The sequence below is a fragment of the Neocloeon triangulifer genome, unplaced genomic scaffold, assembly GCF_031216515.1.
Source record: "Neocloeon triangulifer isolate White Clay Creek 2 clone unplaced genomic scaffold, ASM3121651v1 ptg000001l, whole genome shotgun sequence".
Classification (NCBI taxonomy): Eukaryota; Metazoa; Arthropoda; class Insecta; order Ephemeroptera; family Baetidae; genus Neocloeon; species Neocloeon triangulifer.
The window spans coordinates 5648976-5669839 of record NW_026775544.1 but is presented as its reverse complement, the minus strand read 5'-3'; the positions used below and the strand labels follow the sequence as shown (position 1 = coordinate 5669839).

The window sequence follows — 20864 nt, the reverse complement described above, 5'->3', positions numbered from 1 at the left end:
CCTCAATATAATATATATAAATATTTTTTTAATATCATTATCAAACTTGATAAAAAATTGTAATACAACACATTTTTCAGCAATCCATCGAGGTATTTGCTCCGCCACATGAGGGATGCGCCAATCACGAGAAAAATATCCCACTGGCCCTCATTCCTAACTGGAAGCTGGAGGCGCAGCGCCTGCTGACCTTTGTCGAAAGCAACTTTGACTTTTTGTTCATCGCTCCGGAGCAACTGGCCAAAAGTGGATTCTACTACGTTGGGCCCGACGACAAGTGTCGGTGTGCATTTTGCAAACTGGACGTCAGCGCCTGGGAGGAGGGTGACACTGCCGATGGTGAGCACCGAAAGTTCAACCGAGATTGCCCGTTCCTGAATTCCCCGATGGAACAGCACAATGTGCCGATTGGCAGAGAAATCCTGGACAACGACAACGACGCGCGTGTGGCTCAAATCAACAACGGAGCCCGACCTGTGTCACCCGTCCAAGTAAAAATCCAAGAAGAATTGCAGGCTTAATCTCACATTGAAACAAAAATCTATTTTTATCCACCTGATTCGGCTGCAAATCAGTGATAGCTTTTATAAATAATTAAAAAAAAAACATTGAGTGCAGAATAATTTATAATAAAATTTTTCCAATTTTATAAATTATGCATTATGCATTTTCTTTTCTTTGACAATTTTTAATGTTTTAGAGAATTCTATATTACATAAAATAAATGTGAAAATCCATAAGATAACTGCAACATTTTGCTTTCTTCTTGTATAGTGATTTTCTTTTTCAATTTGATTTTAGTGCCCTGAAAGTGCACTGAACTGTTCTAAAGGTAGGCTGGGAAAGTGTAAAAACAATTTAAATTCATTCAAGGCAATTGAATATTGGAGTTAAACTTTTAAATGGGTGTTTTAAATTTTTTGCTTGAATTTCAGATATGCAGGCATTAATAATGTAACATTTGAAATTGTGTATTTAACAATTAACATTCAATTAGTGCGTGCAAATTGTACTGAATCTTTAGGGAACTTGTGTATATGAAAATGTTAGAATTTTGATTGATTTAAAAAATCGAAAACTCATTGTTTTATCTATCAAACAATCTCGATGGATGTAAAAATTATGTTCTGGTACAAAACAATAAAAAAAAATTGAGAATTCAAAAGAGTCTACTTGCATCATATTTCATATTACATTATTTCTAACAACTGGTAAATATATGGCAGTGCTGAAAAAGTCTCATGGGGAGATTTAATCTTAAAAAAATTTAGTTGGCTAGATTAGTTTTTTTTATAACCAGAGTGTAATCTGTGACGAATCAGCCACCGCGATAAGAAACAGCCAGACTGTTTTTCCCACATCTATAGGCAAGTGTAAAGTGCGCCTGATTAATTATTTGATTAACTAGCCATTGCTTGATAAAGGTATGTGCAAATCATTTTTTTCTTCTTTTGAAATTTAAACATTTTTACACTTGATGTAGCATAGTAATATTAATACTGTTAATGTAATTAACTGAACTATCATTAATTAAAATAAACAATGATAATTTATCTTTTGGATTGGAAGAGACGTTAAAATTATTAAATCGTGCATTTTTTTTTTTAAATTTTTATATTAACGTCGTAATATTGACCTTAGACTTACGTTTCGGCAAAAAGTCTAAGTTGTTGACGCCTGCTATATTAAGCGAGGCCAGAAGGCACTGACTTAATTTTGTCATACTGTATCTTGGCTCGGCACTAACTTTGAAGTTCTGATTCACGCTCTGCATAATCCGCGCAGACCGCAGTCAACAGGAAATACACTGAGGTATGTAATAGAATCATACATAAACATTGTGCATTTTATTATTTTATATTATTACAAATTTTGGTTCAACCTTTAACTGACCCGTAAAGTAAGTTTTTAAACACCTGGCTTAAAAGACATGTTTCGCTACAAAAATATTTTTTTAATAAATCCACAGCCATACAGCCTCTATTATTCAAAAAAACGTCAAGCTTTGCAAAAAATGACATATCATGCAAGCAATTAACTTCAAGTATTAGCAAATGAGGAAAGACGTAGGCAATAAATTATGAAAATTCAATTATTTGAAAATTACTCCAATGGTGGCTTATCAGCTAAGCAAATAATTTTTCGCGGTACGCTAGATTTATCGACCAATAATAAAAGTCTAACTTGGGATCCTACTTTCTTCAGCGAATTTGAGAGAGATAAGTAAGGGCATTGCTAAGAGCTACCATCAGTTTATTACATACACTGCCGTGTGCTTACTGTGTTTCAGTACAAGTATTATACTTATTCAGTCAACGCAGACTCTGAAGTTTTTAACCGTCTCTTAATATTCTATTTTCTGGTATAAATGATTTTTTGGCTGCATATTTAAAAACAAATTCTATTCTTATTTATCTCCATGGCTCAATGAGCTAAATCAAAAGTGATTGATTTTCTGTTGGAACACAAACACATGTCATTTTACATGCTTTTTTCGATCTTATTTATTTTTCACAATTAATTAAATAATTTAATTTATGAAAATTTTCAGATATTTTTCATCCCGAAATGGAAACTGATCATCGTCCAACCCCAATGGTTCCTGCCGAGCTCGGTGCTGCAAAACTAAAACTAAATGTCGCCTCTAACCGACAAATATCATTTCCTATTAATGGATTTGAAGGAAAGTGGGGTTTGAAACCCAGGGACTTGGCCGCGTCAGGTCTTTACCTTGGAGACGACGGTCAAACTTTGTACTGTGTTTTTTGCACCTACAAGGTGAGATATATTATACAATTTCAATAAAATAAAAAAGTCAGTTAATGAATCTTTCAATATAAATTTTTTTTTTAAAGATTTACTTTTTGCTAAATTTTTATTTATCATAAAAATAATTTATAATTTTATATTTCAAAAACTACCGCATTTACTTGCATTTGATGTTATAAAAGTAATTTTAAAATGGGTTTTATTAATTCATGACATATTGCTTGAAAATTTTTTCAGGTCGCCCTCGAGCTAGCTGCTGGTGAACCGCTACACTCTGGATGTGTTGTTGACAACAAAGATAATTTCGGCTTTCCTCTTGATTCAAAATTGAATTTTGAAGCGCTAAGATATCTGACCTTTTTTGATAGTGGTTGGGACTGCAAATTTGTTAGTCCGGAACAACTAGCCGTTAGTGGTTTCTACTACCTTGGGAAGGAAGACGAGTGTCGCTGTGCGTTCTGCGGCCTGCTGGTAAGTGACTGGGAGGAGGGAGACACTCCGGAAAGTGAGCATCAAAAATATAATCCCAAGTGCCCATTTCTGTTGGCACCAAATGAGGTGCACAACGTCAAGATCGGAGATGAGATCCTTGACAACAATCAGGACTCTCGTATTGCTGTGCTTAACACTGGAACCACTACTACTACTACTACCCAAACCACCACCACCACCTCCTAAGAAATGAAATTGCATTTGTTACACCGAAAAATCAATATTCATCTTCACGTCTGAATTTGACTAAAACTCCATGAAAAGACCTAACACCAGCGCCAAAATTTACTTACGTTAAAAAAAATGCTGTTTGGAAAAATCTATAGTTGTTATAAGCCGTTATAAGCCCCGTTAAGCCCGCAGTGGTTTCCAATATATCCCAATAGGGTTTTTGTAAGTCGATCTTGGTCCAAGGCGAGGAAAATTTGGATATATATGGATCAATTGAGAAACTTCTTGTATCATATTTCTAGTTTCTGTGTATGCAAAATTGCAGATTGTTTAAAATTTTATATTTTTGATAATTTTTTTAATAAAATGCTTGCGTGTGTACCATAAAATGCAAACACCTGACTTTTATTCCACTAATATTTTAGCGCTCAAAGTATAATATAATTTTATTTTTCATGTACAAAATATTTAAATACATTTAACATGGAGCCTAAATCTAAAAAATAAAAACGACAAATAGACTAATTATAGTTGGTTATAACGAAATAAAAAGTCTAACAGAGAGAACAAAGCCCCACTTAACTTTCTTTTAATCAAACAATTGTAATAATGCATATGAAACGCGAAAAAGGATATCTTATATTTGAATTTTATGGTAAATACATTTTTTGATATCAGTTAATATTCATTTGCATCTAACTTTATTTAGATTTTTTTTTCAATAAGTATTATGATTATATTTTTTAATTCAAAAATATGTTTTTCGGAAGTGCGAGTTCACCACAGCGGCTGACTCTTTTGATGTTTTGGGAGTATATATTAACAAATATAATATATAATGCTAGCAAATTCGGCACGTTTCTCTCCCAATTATTAAATTCAATTCCAATTTTCTAATTGATGCACAAAATAATAAATGGTTATGTTTCTAGAAAAAAATTACAGAGGTCTTACTTCAGCTCTTTTATTGTTAGGGACTGTTCACATTGAGCTTGAGCTCATTCTATTCCGTCTCCCATCCAACTCGCTTCGGCTTGGGGGGGATGGGATGGGACGGCCGGAAGCCGGAATCGAATGAGCTGATGCTCAATGTGGATGTGGAGTGGACAGGCCACAGGATCTCTTGCTGGCTCTACATCAAACGCTCACTTAAGATAGTGCTGAGCAATTGCTGTCTTAGGGCATGCTAAGCCAAAATTACTGCATTTTACACTGCACTTAAATCGATCGAAGCGCCAATTATTTTTGCGGTCAGACCAGCCAATCACTCGACCAGAAAACTTTATTAAAAATATAAAATTTTCATATTTTGCAATATTTACTATGAAAATTTTTTATTAAGACTTAAATTAAAATATAATTATAATTGACTAACGTATAGATTAATTTTTTGACGCAAAACAATTAAAATATCTAGCGCTTTCTTATTTCTGCTCTGTCATTCTTTTTTAAATATTAATTTCCAATTAAAATTTGCTAATTGACATTTGATGAAAAAATCTTGAAAATTAAAAACAGTGTAATCAATTTATAAATAGCAATAATTTCACTTCACCATATAATTATGTAAGTTACATTATAAAATCTGATAAAATCTAATAATAAAATTATTTCAGGATCACGATCTGTATTATAAACTTATTTTAATGATCCACAACATCACCTGTCAAAGAGTTTTATTGTAATTTTAATTTTTATTTTCCAAGTTTTAAATGAAAGGAATTAAATAATTGAAAAAATTTTAATTTTAAGACAAAATGATTTTAGGGGGAAAATTCATTTAGAATATATTTGTTGCGTTTGAAATATAATTTTTTATTTAAATTTTTAATAATTAACAAAAGATTTATTAATTTAAAAAAAAAATTTAAAAATTCCATGTTGGTGAAGTAAAAAATTATTTTCACTGCTTGAAATAGGTTGTAGTGATGGCCTCCATGTTAATCTAATGTCTCTTTAGTTTGAGATGTTTATCTTCTTAATTTTTGTGTGCAAAAGGTCAGTAATTTGTCAGAAAAACACTAATTTTTGGACACCACCCGTAAGAAAAACTTGGGTTTGTTTACAACTCGTCCCTCCAAGTGCGCATGTGCTAAGCAAAAAGTGCTGCCAAGACAGCTCGCGAGCTCGCTGAGGGAGCTTGCTGTCTCAGCAAACCATACTTCACTCTCCACCGGTGTCTCAAGCCAATTTTTGTCTTAAGATAGCTATCTTAAGTGCAGTGTAGAAGAGGCATCTGTCTTGCTGCTTGTTATGCCTTGTTCTTGTTGGGTCCGAGTCTCGACACACACTCTATCGGCCATTGGCTAAAGCTTCGCGGGCCAAAGTACTGAGTCTCTCTCTTCTCTACCGAGTCAGCTCACCAGCTCAGTCAGCTGGTATGATATGGGTATGACGACTTTTACCCAAAAGTCTAATGTGATTTAATCAAACAGTAGACTTTTTCTTGCATAAGAAATTAATTACTTTTTTTCAAAAAGATAACGTGTAAGCAACAAGTCAACCAGCGTTTGAAAATCATGTAAATTTTAAGATTGAAGATTTAGTTGGCTGATTTGAGGCAGAAAACCATATCCAGAGATCAAAGAGGAGAGAGCAAAAATATTTATTCAAGGTGAGTTGACGCGTTAAACCAATTTATACCTATAAATAACGCAATAACACTGCAACAAAATTATACATATATTTGATTTATATTACAAAATTATAATGTGCACGCACAATATTTTTTCAACACATATAATGATGCTAATCTGTTTAATAAGAGTGAAATTATTTCATACACGAATGGAATGACAATTAAAGTAAAATTAAGAAAATTTATAACAACAAAACACTGCGAGCTACATTAATAATTTAATGTGTTTTGCGCGAAAGACGCACATCAATCTGCAAATGAACAAAAAACTGAAAATCCTTAGTCTTGTCGCACCAATGCACTTAAGTGCTGTAACGCGCTGTAATGGAACTAAAGTAGTGCTGTCTCGAGACAGTTTGTGCTGTGATGCTGTCACTAAGGATTCTGGGAGTTTCTAAATTGGATAAAAAAAATGAGTAATTAAAAAAAACTTCCGATTACATGTAAAATTAGCAGCCTAGGAAACTTCATCTTATTTAATTTATATTGATCACCAAATGATATAATATATATATATATATATCATGCATATTGCATTGAGGATTCCTTTTTGCAAGTAGGTCACATTATAAATTAATTAAAACCGCTTAAATAAGATAGTTATTAATTCAATTATATTGTGTCGTAAAATTTAAGACAGAAAAGATGTTGCAAAAAAAAATAATTGAAAGAGATGCATAGATACAGCCAGTGTATATCAAAAAAAGATAATAATATAATATACAAATATAACTTTTTTTTATAGAATGCGCAGAGATTACAAATTAAACTGTTTACGCATGACATGCGCACTATACCAGAATTAAGGGACGTGTAAATTGCTATAAATAAAACAATATGGGGCAATTATTCTTATTGTTGAATTCAGTCTTGTTTTTCATACTATTTGGTTGGCAAGTAGAATAAGCAGATTTTGCAAAAGTCAAGTATTGCAGCGGAGCACGTGACAATTATCAGATTTTGCAATAATTAAAATGATGAGCTGGCAGAATAAAACTGCTGACACAATGTGTGACGTATAAAATTGTTTGACTTAAAGAGCAACTCCCAAGTAAAACGTATTCAAAAAGTTCACATCCCCCACAATCTATTTAAATATGGGTCTGCAGATTTTAAATTAGATAGGCAGATTCCTTCAATATTTTTATATTTTGAATGCAAAATTTATGTATTGAAAAATTCCCTGTTTCAGGTTTTGCAGTGGAGCCTTAACACATGCTGATGCTTGCTAAGCCATGTCCAATGTTGGCTACAAGATAAAGCTTGATCCTGTGCCAATTCTGAGCAGTGAACCAAGGCGAACAGATCTCCCTCTTTGTCTCCAAATTGCCCTCCACCGCTTAATAACTTTCCTCCTTTCAAACATAAAATGTGATATCGACTTCCATCGACTCGCCGAGTCTGGTCTTTACTTTTCAAAAGACAGAACAATACTGAAGTGTCATTTCTGTGACTTCCAAATACCAATAGAGAACGTCACGGACTTTGAGGAAATTCACCGATTTGGCACCAGTTCACAATGTCGGAATTACCCCTGGACTACCAATGTTCCCATAGGCAACTTGTCCATGCTCAACTACAAATTTGAGGTGCATCGGTTGTACTCCCTGTTGAAGAAGCCAAACTGGAGATTTGTACACCCCGTCGACCTTGCTCTGAATGGATTTTATTATACTGGCGACGAAGACAACTGTCGCTGCGTCTTCTGCAACCTCGAGGTCCGCGGCTGGGAAGAGGGAGACACTGTTGAAAGGGAACACAACCGGTGGAACCCAAACTGCCCCCTTTTGAAAAATTCTTCGTCCGTGATAAACATCCGAATCGGAGACGAGTTGGACTTGAATCAAGGCGAGAATGTTGCGAGTTCCAACAGGGTTGGCACCAACCCCTTCAAGGTAGAGTGTTATTTATTACTAAAAATCAAATCTTGGCAATTTTAAGATCCTAGAAATTGAATCTTTTTAATTAATGTTACCTGCGTGTTGAAACTTGCAATTTGAATAAATAAAAATAAGTTGCGGCGCATTTTTCCTCATCAAGATTAAGGAACTGCTTCATTTATCCTTTCGAAGCTAATTATTGAACTGGAATTTTTTTTATCTTATTACGTGCAGTACAAAATAAGTTTTATATTAACTCAGCAATTAATCTTAATTCTGCAAGCAAGCAAAAGGCACTGTTTTTAAACAGATAATTTATGTCGCAATGCTTTGAAATATAGTTTATGATTTTAATATAAATGAAGAGCTTGTAAGAGTTGATGACTTAAAAATAGTGGTAAATCTAAATTTGTGATTTTTTTAATATTGCTTGCGTTTCTATTGCGCTTTTTATCATTAGTATAAAAATATTAGTAATGAAGAAACTTTTTATAAGTACATGTACTAGTTTTTGAACTAATAAGTATATATTAAATCAAAATCAGAAATCATTAACTTGCAAATTTTCAGAGTATTTTCCATAAATTTCTCTTTTCTTTTCTCAATACAAAATCAAGCTTTAAATTAAAAAAAAAAAATCGGATTCCAAACAAAATAAAAAAAACTCATTGACCTCCAATTTCTAGTTCAGATCAAAAATTTCGATTTTAATTTTACCAAATTTCCTATTTCAAGATTGTGGCTGGTCTAGACAGCAAGTACGGGCCTTGTGTGAAGTTGACAGAGCTGGCCGGAGTGGTGACACCATCCACCCTGGGCATCATGGACTGGGTGGCGCCTCAGCACCCTCAGTACGCCACAATGAACAGCAGGGTGGCCACTTTCAAGAATTGGCCGCGCAGCATGGCCCAGCGGCCCGAGGAGATGGCAGCCGCCGGCTTTCTCTACACCAGCGGCAGCGACCGCACCGTCTGCTTCCACTGCAACCTAGGGCTGAAAGACTGGGCTCGTGACGACGCCCCGGCCGTCCAGCACGCCAAGTGGAACTCGGCCTGCCAGTATCTGATGCTGACCAAAGGAGTCCAATTTGTCCAGAACCTACTCTGCTCCACCGCAGAGGAGAAAAAAACTGTTAATAAGAGTTCAGCCCGCAGTAACGAGGACCTTGTGTGTGTGGAGTGCAAAAAGGCGCAGGTTTCAAAGGTGGCGCTGCCATGCGGACATATCAACCTTTGCAGCGCCTGCAAGGAGGAAAAGTGCAGAATTTGCCAGGAGGAGGTCAAGGCTGAGGTTCATATCTTTTTTGGCTAAAAATTAACAACAGAGCAATACCGATAATGCGCTATTTACATATTTGTTGATTTGTAAAGTACAATAAATTCTAGTATTTCCGTCCAGAAATTTGTTAAGTGTGACATTACACTGAGTCTGCTCTAGGTAAATAATTGCTTTACTAAATTATAAATTACTAAAATTCGCTAAAATCACAACATAATTCTGGTGCCGTAAATTTAAATTCAATCTGCTATTCATAAGATAATGAAACAAGATCTTAAAATCCGTAGCACAACCTAATTTCAGTAATTTCCTTGACCTTAAACCCGCAAAGTGATTATTTAATTTTGAGAAGCTCAACTGATAAATTAAATTGATATATTATTTCTAGAGTGGCTAAGACTTCTCCAATTACTGCACCATACCACCAAATCACGCAGAAAAAAATTAGATTTCTATTTTAATAAGTAAAAATGCATTCAATTAAAATGAAAAAATTATACAAAACATTTTTATTTTTCTACTGAAATTTTTCTACTGAAATGATATCAAGTAAATTTTTTTACTTTTTATATTTTTATATTTATTTGTGCACATAAAACGATTATAAAATAACTAAAACTGAGAAAAATCATGCAAAAAGTTTGATTTATTTTTAGTCTGACAATGAGAGATCTTAAAGTCACTTTCATTTGTTTTCAGAGAGATATCCGCGCAAAGTTAATACTGAGAATACATATTTTGACACTGAGACATCAGTATTTGAGTATTCAAAATGAGATTTTTCAATATCTGGTTTTTCTTCTTGTTCTATATTAACAAGCCTTTTGAGTAAATTCGCGCTTCCTTCCGTTGCTGCCAAATCCAGCGGCGTACAACCTAGAGCATCCCGAATTTCGCAATCAGCGCCCTTAGCAAGCAAATTTCCAATAATTTCCACACAACCCTTCTCAGCGGCTAAATGAAGAGCCGTCCTGCCAATGGCGGTTGCTGCGTTCACATCCATCCTATCGATCAACAATGCTGCAAGATCTGCATCACCCTCGAAGCAGGCCCAGTGCAGAAGGTTCCATCCGTCCTTGTTGGTGACCGAAACGTCTGCACCGGAATGTACCAGGAAATACTTCATTTCACTACTGACACTGTTTGCCAGCGCCAACTGCAAGGCCATCCAACCGTGCTTTGTTTTCTGCTCGATCAAATCCGAGCTTTTCTCCAGCAGAATTCGCACAGTTGGCAAATCGGCGTACCGTGCAGCGTAGTGCAGGGCGTTCCAACCATCCCTGTCCGCGGCCGAAAGGTCGGCTCCGCGGGCCAGGAGAAATTGGACTAGGTCCACGTGGGCACCTTCCACCGCCAGAATCAACGGTGTCCGGCCGTGACTCGTTCTGGAGTTGACGTCGAAAATCCCCAGGCCGAGGAAATACTCGGCGTTTTTTATTCTGCCGCAGTTGCAGGCGCAGTGAAGGGCGTTCCAGCCGCCGAGGGCTACGATGGCGCCGATGTCGGCGCCGTTCTCCACCAGACAACGACACACGTCGACGTTGTCATTGATGGCGGCGACGTGCAGAGGCGTCAGAACCATGTCCCTCTTCCACGAGTCTCGCGGTTTGGGATTTAGTTTGGCGCCGTGGGACACCAGAATTCGAACGCTGTCTGCGTCGCCGGCCACGATGGCCGTCTGCAGGACGCTCTTGTTGCTCCGCGTGGCGTCAACGTTGGCGCCGTTCGCGAGCAAAAGTTCTAACATTTGTGAGTGACCTTTTTCTACAGCCTCGCATGGCAGGTATGAGTTTCGGCGGGTTCGAAGGACGTCGCTGATGTCCGGACACTCGGAAATGAGTTTTTCAAAAAGCTGGCAGAAATTGTTTCGGGCCGTCGTGTGTATCAAGGCCCACAGTTTGGAGGGCCGGTCTTCTGTGTCCGAAATTTGCAAATGGGCTCCCATTTCCAGAAGTTGAAGGCTGATGGTCTCGTTTGATCGGCAGGCGGTTTCTAGGATGGGAAAAGCGTCCATAATGAATTTCAGGTCTGGATTCTGATCTTTGGAAAAGGTGATGAAAGGTCTGATCAATTGGAAAATATTGACCAGAGAGTCTTTTGCCATCATCACTAGAAGATCGGGGGAGATTTTGTCTTTCATGAATGTTGTGAAATTTTCCTGCATTTCAGCTTCTTTCTGATCCGAAAAGAACGAGTCGACGAAAACTCGAACCTGTTCCATTTTAACTGAGTTCTGGAAAAGCTCAAAATTTCCAAAATTTAATTCAGATTCCGATGACAAGTTGGTCAAGAAGCTCTGCGCCAAAAGAAACTCTGCGAATGTTTGGTGAACAAATCTGACATTTTTGTTGCTGCGTACCGTCGCAATTCCCGTGTTGTTGATTTCAAAAATATTTTCTTCATCAAAATCGGCCAGTCCTTTATTGAGGAGAACGCATCTGGCGAACTTTTGCAAAAGTTCCAATCTTTTTCTGACTTTCGAAGGGAACAGGCGGCTGGAGCGGTCGTACGACTCTTTCAGCACCAGCGCCTCGCCGACTTTCTTCTCCACCACTTTCGCGAATATCGCGAAAAGATTAGTTTCCTCGCCGACCACTAAATCAGCAATCAAAGTCAGATGGAACGGGTTTTTCAATATGTCTGAGGCGCCCACCCGCTCGAAATTATCCAGAACGGCATTGCATTCGTCCAAACTTTTGGCCGAGGACAATTTCAAAAGGCGCAGTTGGTCGGGTCTTCCGAATGGTCTAATTTCTACTTTCTTCACCGCAACTTCCCCTTTCAAGTGATTTAATATGGCATCTTCCTCCTGAGGTCTCGTCGTTAGCCACAAAGGCAGCCTCTGGCCAGCAATGTTCTTGACTAAGGTCAGCACCTTTTGCCTGAATTCAGGGCAAATTTCGTCAAAACCATCCAAAAAAATTACGGCTCTTTTTTCCGCAATGACTGTCGCGGCGTCCAGCACTAATTGCTTAGCCATTTTTAAAATGCTCTCGATCGAGATTGTGTTGGGAGTTTTGTCAAGAAAGTCGTACTGCTCAATTAAAGGGATTCGAAAGAGTACCTTTCCGTCAGGTAGTTCCTTCCGAAGGTGGTGCTCCATCTCCGAGAGGAGCGTTGATTTGCCCATGCCGGCCGGCGCGCTGACCACCCACACGCAATAATTTTCCTCCTCGAGTTGCCGAAGAAAAAGGCGCCGCAGTTTATCAAAAGATAATTTCATTTCTGACTCTTCAGAAGTGTTGGCCGTTGAGACAAGAAACGTTGGCTCGACAAAGCACCTCTGCCAGTTGGGAAAGGTGAGCAACTGATGGAGGGTGCTTGCAATTTGGGGGTGCACAGATTTTGACGCCTGGCCACGCTCTGATTGTAAAATGCTAAAAGCAAGTTCTTGCAAGCTTTTATTTGTCTTGAGCTCTGGATTTCCCAGCATTCCTAATAGCCTGTTTGCGGAATCTGAAATTTTTTAAATGTTAATTAATTTTACAATTAAAATTCAGCAATTTCTATTATTAAATTTGTAATGATATATATTCAAAGGATTTAATTACCTGTTGATGGCAACGCAATGACGAACCAACCACTGTGATTTGTTGCTCGAATTGACAATTTTCGCTCCTGTTTAAATAAAATCCAAATGAAATATTGCATTTGGTTTTAATTAAATATTTTTACCCTTTTCAAATCGTCACTAGATGTACATTGGTTAATAATAAAAAACAGTTTTGGCCTTCCGATCCATTTTTCATTGATCGGACCGACAAAATTCTGGACCAAAAACCCCACAGGCACTTCGTTGCCCTCCATCCACACGCAAATCTGCGCATCTTTGCTCACGGAGAGTTTTGCAAAGTAGCACACAGTGACGCAACCAACGTCCGATTCTTCGTCCGCAGTGACTTAAAAAAAATAAATGAATTATTAATAATTTATATTAATAAAATTTTTAATACCTTTTTGCCAGAGATCTTCAAGATGAGTTGCGGAGTTTTGAACCAGACACGTTTCAAAGTCGAGATTTTCTCTGAGGAGCTTTTCCGTTTTTGTGACCTGTTTGTCGAGCGTTTCGTAAACGACGGCAGCCCACCGGCCTCGGACTGGTTGGCCAGAGGCGGAGAGCCATGTGTAGTATTTGTTTTTCAAGGTACACTTTGACAGCGCCTGAGTGAAACATCTGAGAGAGAGAAAAAGTAAAAACTTGGAAAAAAATTCAAATTATGAAAAAAAATTAAAAATATACTTTGAAATTGTGAAATTTCTGCAGGGTGAAAATTTTATTTCCGGTGTTTGGCCAACGTCGTCTGGCATGGAGTGGATTTTGTTTTGCACATCGGTGAGCACAACTTCCAAGGACGCGTCGTGGTGCAGACTGTCCAGAATTTCACACGTCGCCTGCACTAGAGAGGTTCCATTCTCCTCACTACGCTTGGCTTTAGTTGCTTTGAAAAAAAAATTAAATTTATAAAAAAAAAATGGAATTTTAGGAGGAGAAAAATTCATACTTTCAACTGTTGAAAAAACCAAAATGAAGTCATCGTAGCCAGGGAAATTTGAGATGCGGCAAGAGTTTTGATTATTCAGAAGTTGGTTGTCGAAGCTTGGATTGTGAATTTCGTCATCAATTTCACCCCGGCAAGGCTTTAATCAGAAAAAAATTAATATTCAAATTATGTTTCTAAGTAAAGATTTACTCACTCCAAAAAATACAACTTTCAAGCTATTTTTCAGTGCTTTTAGAGATTCAATAACTTGGACGCTTGTGAACTGCTCATACTCGCCAGTCACTTTGTCTTTGTGATCGGTGAAAATTTTGCCGTTTCTGGTTCCATGAGATAAAATAAAGAGGAGAAAAACTGATGGCTCCTCTGAAACACGATATAATATTTTAATTTTAAATATTACAGTTCAATTTACAATTTAAACAAACCGTTCAAATCAAAGAGATGCAAAAGTTTATTTTTGTCATCTAAGAGTTCCAATAGATCTATTTTCTCCGGCGACCTGACCGCCCTGAAACGACAATTTCTTTTCGCCTCAAAGGTATCCGCCAGCCTTTTCAAGTCCACCTCATTTCCGACACGTTCATTCGCAGCGTCCCCCTCAAACTGGTAGTGGACGACAAGGACGGACGTACTTTATTTGATAGAAAAGATTTAATAACAATAAAAAAAAGGAAAAATAAGTAAAATCATTACTCAGTGGACTGGTTTGCTATGTCATCATCAAAATAGCCAAAATTAGCGTTGGTGTCTAAAAAAGTATTTTAATTGTATTGAATAATTCAGTATTTGTTATATTGTGAAATAATTACATTCTTTAGGTCTGCTTAAGCAATTCGTTTCCCGGATTTTGATTTTGGCGGTTGGTTCTTTCTCATGACCATTTTTGAATTTCCACTTTTTTCCTCTCACAATCAATGTTTCGCGAATTTCCTCGTCTTCAATGATGCTGTCTGCCATCATAGCAGATCTGTTGAATTTGAAAAAAAAAACCATTAAAAAAATAATTAAGATGCAAACAGCTTAAAATTAGTACAGCTACCATATTATAATATTATGAAAAGAGTTTTAGTGCGGTATCTGGTGACCAAAATTTTAGAATAGAATTTAGTCATCAGGAAGCAGGAAAGATCGGATCTGCAATTATTTATTTTTTTATTATCACCGCAAAAATTATAGAGTGCAATTTTTAGCCGACATTTTATATATTTAAATTTACTTTCACCCTTCGAGTGTAGGATGAGATAATGGTGGCACTTTGCCAAAAGATGCGAGTCCTTAAACAAAAATAAACTGTACGCGAATAATTTAAAATAAAAAATAGGAATCGTTGAAAAATATAGAATCATAAAATGCTCAACTGCAAGAAAACTCTAAAATTTCATGATATTAAATTTTATAATTATAAGCCGGAACCTTCAATAATTTTGTTAATAAGAATGATTTACTTTTACTAAAATAAAATACATGTTATTAAAATCATAAATGATGGCTGATAAATTTACAATTAGTAATTTAATAAGATTTAATAATTTAGATTAAAATAATGATTTTAATTTTAATTCTAATAGGCAAAACAAAATAAAAATAAAACCAAAACACCCCAACTCACGTACTAAATGATTATCCGGTTCGGACTACAATAATATTATGAGTGGCCGTCTGCCTCGGCGAACAAAAGTGGTGTCGCGTGATCATTCGCAATGCGAATCAGTAAAAGACACCGGCGGAACTCGCGCCGGCGCGCCTGATGGGATCACATGATGAAATACTTTCAGCTAAAGTCTTACAGCCCACGCTTTTGAATGTTAATATATAAAAAACTTTAAACGGGGATCACTGGTATTGGCGCAAAACGGCCGGCGGCGAATAAGTGGTTTGTTGCGTCATCCACAACGGAAGGGACTGAAATAAATTCCACGTCTAAAGCGCGATACGGCGCTGACGCAAAAATAAGGAAAAATAAAGTCAGCTGCAGTTATATTGCCGGTCATTTTAAAATATTAAGAAAAAAAACTAGAGGTATTATGAATTTATTGGAAAATGCTATGATAAAAAATTTTTTTGTTACTAAGCTTGACCGGGGTTAGTGTTAATGAAATTATAATAATATTTTTTTTTTTAAATGGATAAGTCAGAATAGTTATAGATGGATTAAATTTCGTTACTTTACATTTGCATTAACAATAAGTAAAAAATTTCACGACGCAACTCGATAAAACATATACAGAAGAATGATTTTATTATTGTTTTCTTAATGAAAAATACGTCTTTTGCATTATTGAATTTCAAATGAAAACTTTTTTTGTCCAGTTTGGCATACTTGCCAAAGTAAATTTTATTTGAAATAATACAATGAAAATAAATTGGATGTAACACTTACTGATTAGTGATTAGTTTTAATATATAAACATGTATTGAATTAATATATAAAAAAAAAAATTGTTGCATAAATTTAACATTTTTAAATAAAAATATATGCAAGTATCCATAACAAAATAAACATTATTTACATTAAAAAAAAATTAGTAATATTATTTTGTTTAATTTTCGTCCCTTATTAATTGACCACACCTTTACTCCCATTAAAGTGAATGCCGACGCGAAATCAACGCCGCTGTTGACGGTTTTGGCCAATATGACGATGATAATTTACCCAAGTTTATTACACTGTATTTTTTTAAATTAACACTTATGGGCTCGTCAAAACTGCTTTATTTTTCAAAATTTATTTTCATGATGTTAAAAAAAAAATAGATGATATAATGGATAATATTCATGCATGAAGCAGGATTATATTTTTACGAAAAAATAAATGACTCATACAACCCGTCGAGGGAAAACCTTATTTAAATTCAATCACGAAGAATCAATTCTCTGAGTCCTCAGTCGGTCGAGAATAAATACTTTTACAAAATCTATTATAACCTGTCTGTCTATAGTCTATAACCTAACAAACAGGCAGGCTCATGGGTTTGGCGCCACTTTTTATTTGAGCTCTTTGCTTTTCAGGCCGCGCCCCGCCCCCTTCCTCAATCAAAAACAGAAACAGAATTCCAAGGGCACCGTTTTTCTTATAATTTGCAGCGTTAAAATTTCATCAATACAACAATGCGCCATAATTAGCACATTCATTTGCTTCAGTGCCAGATTATCTAATTAGTTCAACACTAATCATGAAGTCCACGTAAAATCGTCACAAAAAAGATGAACAGCAACAAATTAAACGTAAGGAAAGCTCTCGTCGCTCTTGAAATCTTTGCAATTTTTCAATAATATAAATAATTATATTTTCCCATTTTTTTTCAGGTTTTGGAATGTCGCGTGTGCGAGGACGTGTTTGGGCCGAGTGGCGAAAGAGTGCCTCGACTTCTGCACTGCGGCCACACGGTGTGTCACTCGTGTCTGCTGCGCCTGCCCTTGCAGCACGGAGACGTCCTTTGTCCTTTCGACCGACAGCCAACTCCCACTGGTGAAAATTCTTACTCTTTTGTTTACTTAAAATCTAAAGATTTCATTGTCTTAGGAGAAAGTGGTGTCTGGGGCTTGAAAAAGAATTTTGCCCTTCTGGAGTTGCTCGAACGACTGCAGTCCGAAAGACTGCCTTCGACTTCCGCTTCTGCCTCAACTACTGGGCTTTCAAGGCTGTTAGATGGAAATCTACCAGATAGACAAGTACGAATAAATATTTAGGCTTTCCATATTATACAATTTCAAAACAATTTATCTGATTCCTTTGAAATACATAAGATGCAAATAAAATTTAAGAAAAGTTTAAAGCCACATTTTTAATATTCCCTATTTTTAGATGTGCGATGAAGATGAAACTCATGTTGCTGTTGTTTACTGTGTGGTTTGTGGCTCTCACCTTTGTGAAGAATGTTCCGAGCGGACCCATGCGACCAGGACCCTCGGCAGGCACCGGCGTGTCCCCTTGGCCGAAAAGCCCCGCGAAAGGGCTAAGTGTGCGTTCCACCCCTCTCATGTGGCCGAGTTTGCCTGCCTGGAGCAGGCATGTCAGCAGAACCCACTCATGTGCTTTGTCTGCAAGGACTATGGGCGTCACAAGGGACATCAGGTTTGTAGTAATTCAAAAATTTTATTTTTTCCCAATAGTTAATTTTTGAAGAGTTAGAAAGTGGCAACAAAATAAGCAAATATTTTGCTGAAACTTTGAAGATTTAATGTTTAAAAATTTCCAGCACGGACTGGTTGAGACAGAGGCAGAGAGTCTGCGGCAAAACGTTTTGAGTGCAGTGTCAAATATGAGACAGTTCATGGACACCTTAGGAGAGTCCGTTCATAAAATTGGTAATTATTAATGAAACACCCAGATGAAATACTAGTTTGAATTCAATAGTTAAAAGAGAGCACTATTTCAAATGTAGATCATTAGAAAAAAGATGATTGAGTTTTATCCCAATTTTCGTCAAACTAAATCCATTTTAATTCAAAATGAAAATTTTTGAAAATAATTTTTTTTTTTATTATTATTAAGGGTTGAATTTAGTTTTATATTTGTTTTGCAGAAGTGGCTGTGCAGAGGATGGAAGGAGGCACTGTTGAAGAGGCAAGAAACAGGGTCAGGACGCACTTCCAGCAACTGCGAGAGAGCCTCGAACAACAGGAAAATGCAGCCTGCACTGCTCTGGAGGCGCACACTCGAGAAAGGCTCTGCGCCCTGAAGCAGCTCCAGGAAGACCTGACCATCACCATGTCACATGTAAATGATTTCTCACATTTTTGATCTATTTAAAATTTTATTTAATTCTTTATCTCCAAGACTTCTTTAAAGTCGCTGTTTTTAGAACGGTGTTAATCAAATTATAAACTTTCCATTTATAGTAAAAAAATTTGTACAAATTAATCACATCAATTTGAAATTGGTGAAATTATTAAAATTAGAAACTGATTTTACTGAGTTTTTTTTTTAAATCAAGTTTGTCAATTTGTCGCAGGTGGCGTCGGTATGCGTCCAGTGCAGTCAGTTGTGCTCCCAAGACGATTCTCGACTATTGACTGCTGGGCAGGAATTGAAAGAGGCCTTGACCGCTGTCGAACAGCAGCAGCAACAATTTGTAGACCTCCCACCTGAGCAAAGACACCCTGATCCTGCAGTTCCGGTCACATTTACAAAAGTAGTATCCATAAAAAATACCGGCAATGAGATTAATTAAATACAAAAAATTCCCCTAGGACAACCGGGTGCACATGGGCCCTCGAATGGAGATGCGAGTGGTGACCTTGGGTCTGGACGGTGCTGGGAAGACTTCGATCCTGTTCAAGTTGAAACAAGACGAGTTTGTGGCTGCAACGCCAACCATCGGCTTCAACGTCGAGAGTCTCGAGCTGCGCAGTGACCTCCAGCTGACAGTGTGGGACGTCGGTGGCCAGCCAAAGCTGCGGCCTCTTTGGAAGCACTACTACCTCAACACTCAGGTCCGCAACTTTGTCCTGATTTTGACAGTAAATAGAAATTTTGCATTTCAGGCTGTTGTCTTTGTTGTTGACTGTGCTTGTCGAGATCGGTTACCGGAAGCCCAAAGCGAGCTGGCCAAACTCATTGCAGAACGGGAGTTGAAAGACGCTGCTTTACTTGTGCTTGCTAATAAACAGGTAAATATGCTTCCCTGTTTTGTCTTTTACAATATCATGATTTTTTTTTTTTAATTAAAAAAATGACTTAATTCCCCAGTTGAAATTTAAATTTTAATACATTTTTTTATTGAATTTAATGTTATGTTAATAAAATTGAAGATTTAACAAAAATAAAATGATAGTCAAAATTATGCAAAGAATTTCTTGGTGGCATTTAGAATAAGTCCGAGTCTAAAAATTTTGAAAATTTCTTTCTATGAACAGAAATTTGACTCTATCTTCCCAACCAGTGGAAACGCGAAGCACTGGAAACCCTTTCACATTTACAATACAAATCTCTCTTATGTAATTATAATTTTTATAATAATCATGATTTCTAAAATACTTCAAAATCTTCAGTCATATAATAAGAATATAACTTAAATCAAGGAGTTGAATTTTATTTCAAAGTTTGGAAATATTGTGGATTTTGTAGGTTAATAAATTACTTAGTGGTTTTTACGAGTTTAACTTTGTTTGTGCAGGATATTGAAGGAAGCATCTCGGCCGAAGAGCTGTGTCAGCAAATGGCCCTTCCAAAGCTTTGTTGCGGCCGCAGTTGGCATTGCCAGTCATGCTCTGCGCAGACTGGGAACGGACTGACGGAAGGCCTTGAGTGGCTCAGTCGACAGTTAACTACGGAAACTTCCCAGTAAAAATTACATTCATCGAATTATTGATTTTCCCCCTAATGTTAAACCATGATGATATTAAGTGACCCAATCTCTCTAGAGTCACTGCCGAAATATATTATGATTAGAAGTTTGAGTCAAAAATATCAAACTTACGCTGAAGCGAGATGAACTAGACAAGCATCACGAATACTTTTCTTCTGCTAGAGGATATTTTACGCTTATTCTGAGTTATTCTCAGTGTTGATAAATATTTTATATTGATACGGCTGTAATGTTAATAATTTGGTCACTCAAACTGACTCTAATGATTTTTTTATTTTAATGTTGGGCTTTGATAAAAAAAGTTTAATATTGTTTTGTCAGTATTATGCTTGGAGCCATGGGTGGGTATAATTTTCATAAATGTAAGAAAAATTTAATAACAATTCAAACAAGTGAGAAAAAATAAACTGTTTAATTCCAGCTATGGATCCCTAATTTGTAAGATTTTCAGATTTTGTATCATCAAAAAATAAGATTTTTTTATAAAAATTGCTAAAAAAGGAGTGCATGAGAAGCTAATAAAATTTTTTCAATAAGTTTGAAATTTGATAAGATCCCCATGACATATAAGTAATTGGATAACATTTAAAGTCATAGAGGATCAGCAATAAAGCGAAAAATCGCTTAAATTGAAATAAAAATGGACGCAATCTCCATAGTTCAATTTCAAAGGTGATCAAATGAGTTTTTTTCAGGTTTTATGAAAAGATTTATTATACATCAATCTGGTTTTTGACATTTTTATTTATATCTGTATTTGAAAACAAAAAATGGTCTTTATTGTGTGTGATGTTTTGATGCAAACAAAGCAATGCTGATTGCA

At 36.4% G+C, this 20864-nt stretch overlaps 4 protein-coding genes across 7 annotated transcripts in view; 3 read left to right on the top strand and 1 right to left on the bottom strand.

Moving 5' to 3' along the window:
• Positions 1–1351: 1351 nt before the first annotated feature.
• On the top strand, positions 1352–3827 carry LOC132205758 (baculoviral IAP repeat-containing protein 3-like). 2 transcript variants are annotated; one of them, XM_059635028.1, is made up of 4 exons: positions 1352–1424; positions 1642–1812; positions 2552–2778; positions 3007–3827. In XM_059635028.1, exons 3-4 carry the CDS (start codon positions 2569–2571, stop codon positions 3445–3447), a joined length of 651 nt encoding a protein of 216 aa, XP_059491011.1. In that variant the 5' UTR covers positions 1352–1424; positions 1642–1812; positions 2552–2568; the 3' UTR covers positions 3448–3827. The 2 variants fall into 2 exon arrangements, with proteins under 2 accessions (XP_059491011.1, XP_059491019.1); XM_059635036.1 differs by lacking the exons at positions 1352–1424; positions 1642–1812 and adding an exon at positions 1914–2362.
• Positions 3828–5781: 1954 nt separating this feature from the next.
• Positions 5782–13001, top strand: LOC132199775 (baculoviral IAP repeat-containing protein 7-B-like). Its single transcript, XM_059624799.1, has 3 exons — positions 5782–6046; positions 7263–7965; positions 8686–13001. The coding sequence occupies exons 2-3, from the start codon at positions 7306–7308 to the stop codon at positions 9259–9261; spliced, it is 1236 nt and encodes a 411-aa protein (XP_059480782.1). The 5' UTR covers positions 5782–6046; positions 7263–7305; the 3' UTR covers positions 9262–13001.
• LOC132199609 (uncharacterized) overlaps positions 9786–20864 on the bottom strand; it is a 48511-nt gene continuing 37432 nt past the window's right edge. Inside the window, exons 1-11 of one of the 3 annotated variants that reach the window (XM_059624586.1) lie at positions 15340–15534; positions 14540–14697; positions 14424–14478; positions 14156–14361; positions 13924–14093; positions 13731–13866; positions 13469–13667; positions 13182–13402; positions 12904–13127; positions 12780–12846; positions 9786–12684 (exon numbers count right to left, since the gene is read on the bottom strand). In XM_059624586.1, the coding sequence (XP_059480569.1) occupies positions 9914–12684; positions 12780–12846; positions 12904–13127; positions 13182–13402; positions 13469–13667; positions 13731–13866; positions 13924–14093; positions 14156–14361; positions 14424–14478; positions 14540–14690 (4200 nt within the window). In that variant the 5' untranslated portion in view covers positions 14691–14697; positions 15340–15534 and the 3' untranslated portion in view covers positions 9786–9913. Of the gene's footprint in view, positions 12685–12779; positions 12847–12903; positions 13128–13181; positions 13403–13468; positions 13668–13730; positions 13867–13923; positions 14094–14155; positions 14362–14423; positions 14479–14539; positions 14698–15339; positions 15535–20864 lie in introns of those variants that run through there. The other 2 variants (XM_059624501.1, XM_059624672.1) reach the window with 2 other exon arrangements.
• Positions 16747–20463, top strand: LOC132205415 (E3 ubiquitin-protein ligase TRIM23-like). Its single transcript, XM_059634457.1, has 10 exons — positions 16747–16955; positions 17037–17199; positions 17254–17402; positions 17536–17805; positions 17930–18038; positions 18257–18450; positions 18686–18865; positions 18924–19166; positions 19218–19343; positions 19850–20463. The coding sequence occupies exons 1-10, from the start codon at positions 16935–16937 to the stop codon at positions 20018–20020; spliced, it is 1626 nt and encodes a 541-aa protein (XP_059490440.1). The 5' UTR covers positions 16747–16934; the 3' UTR covers positions 20021–20463.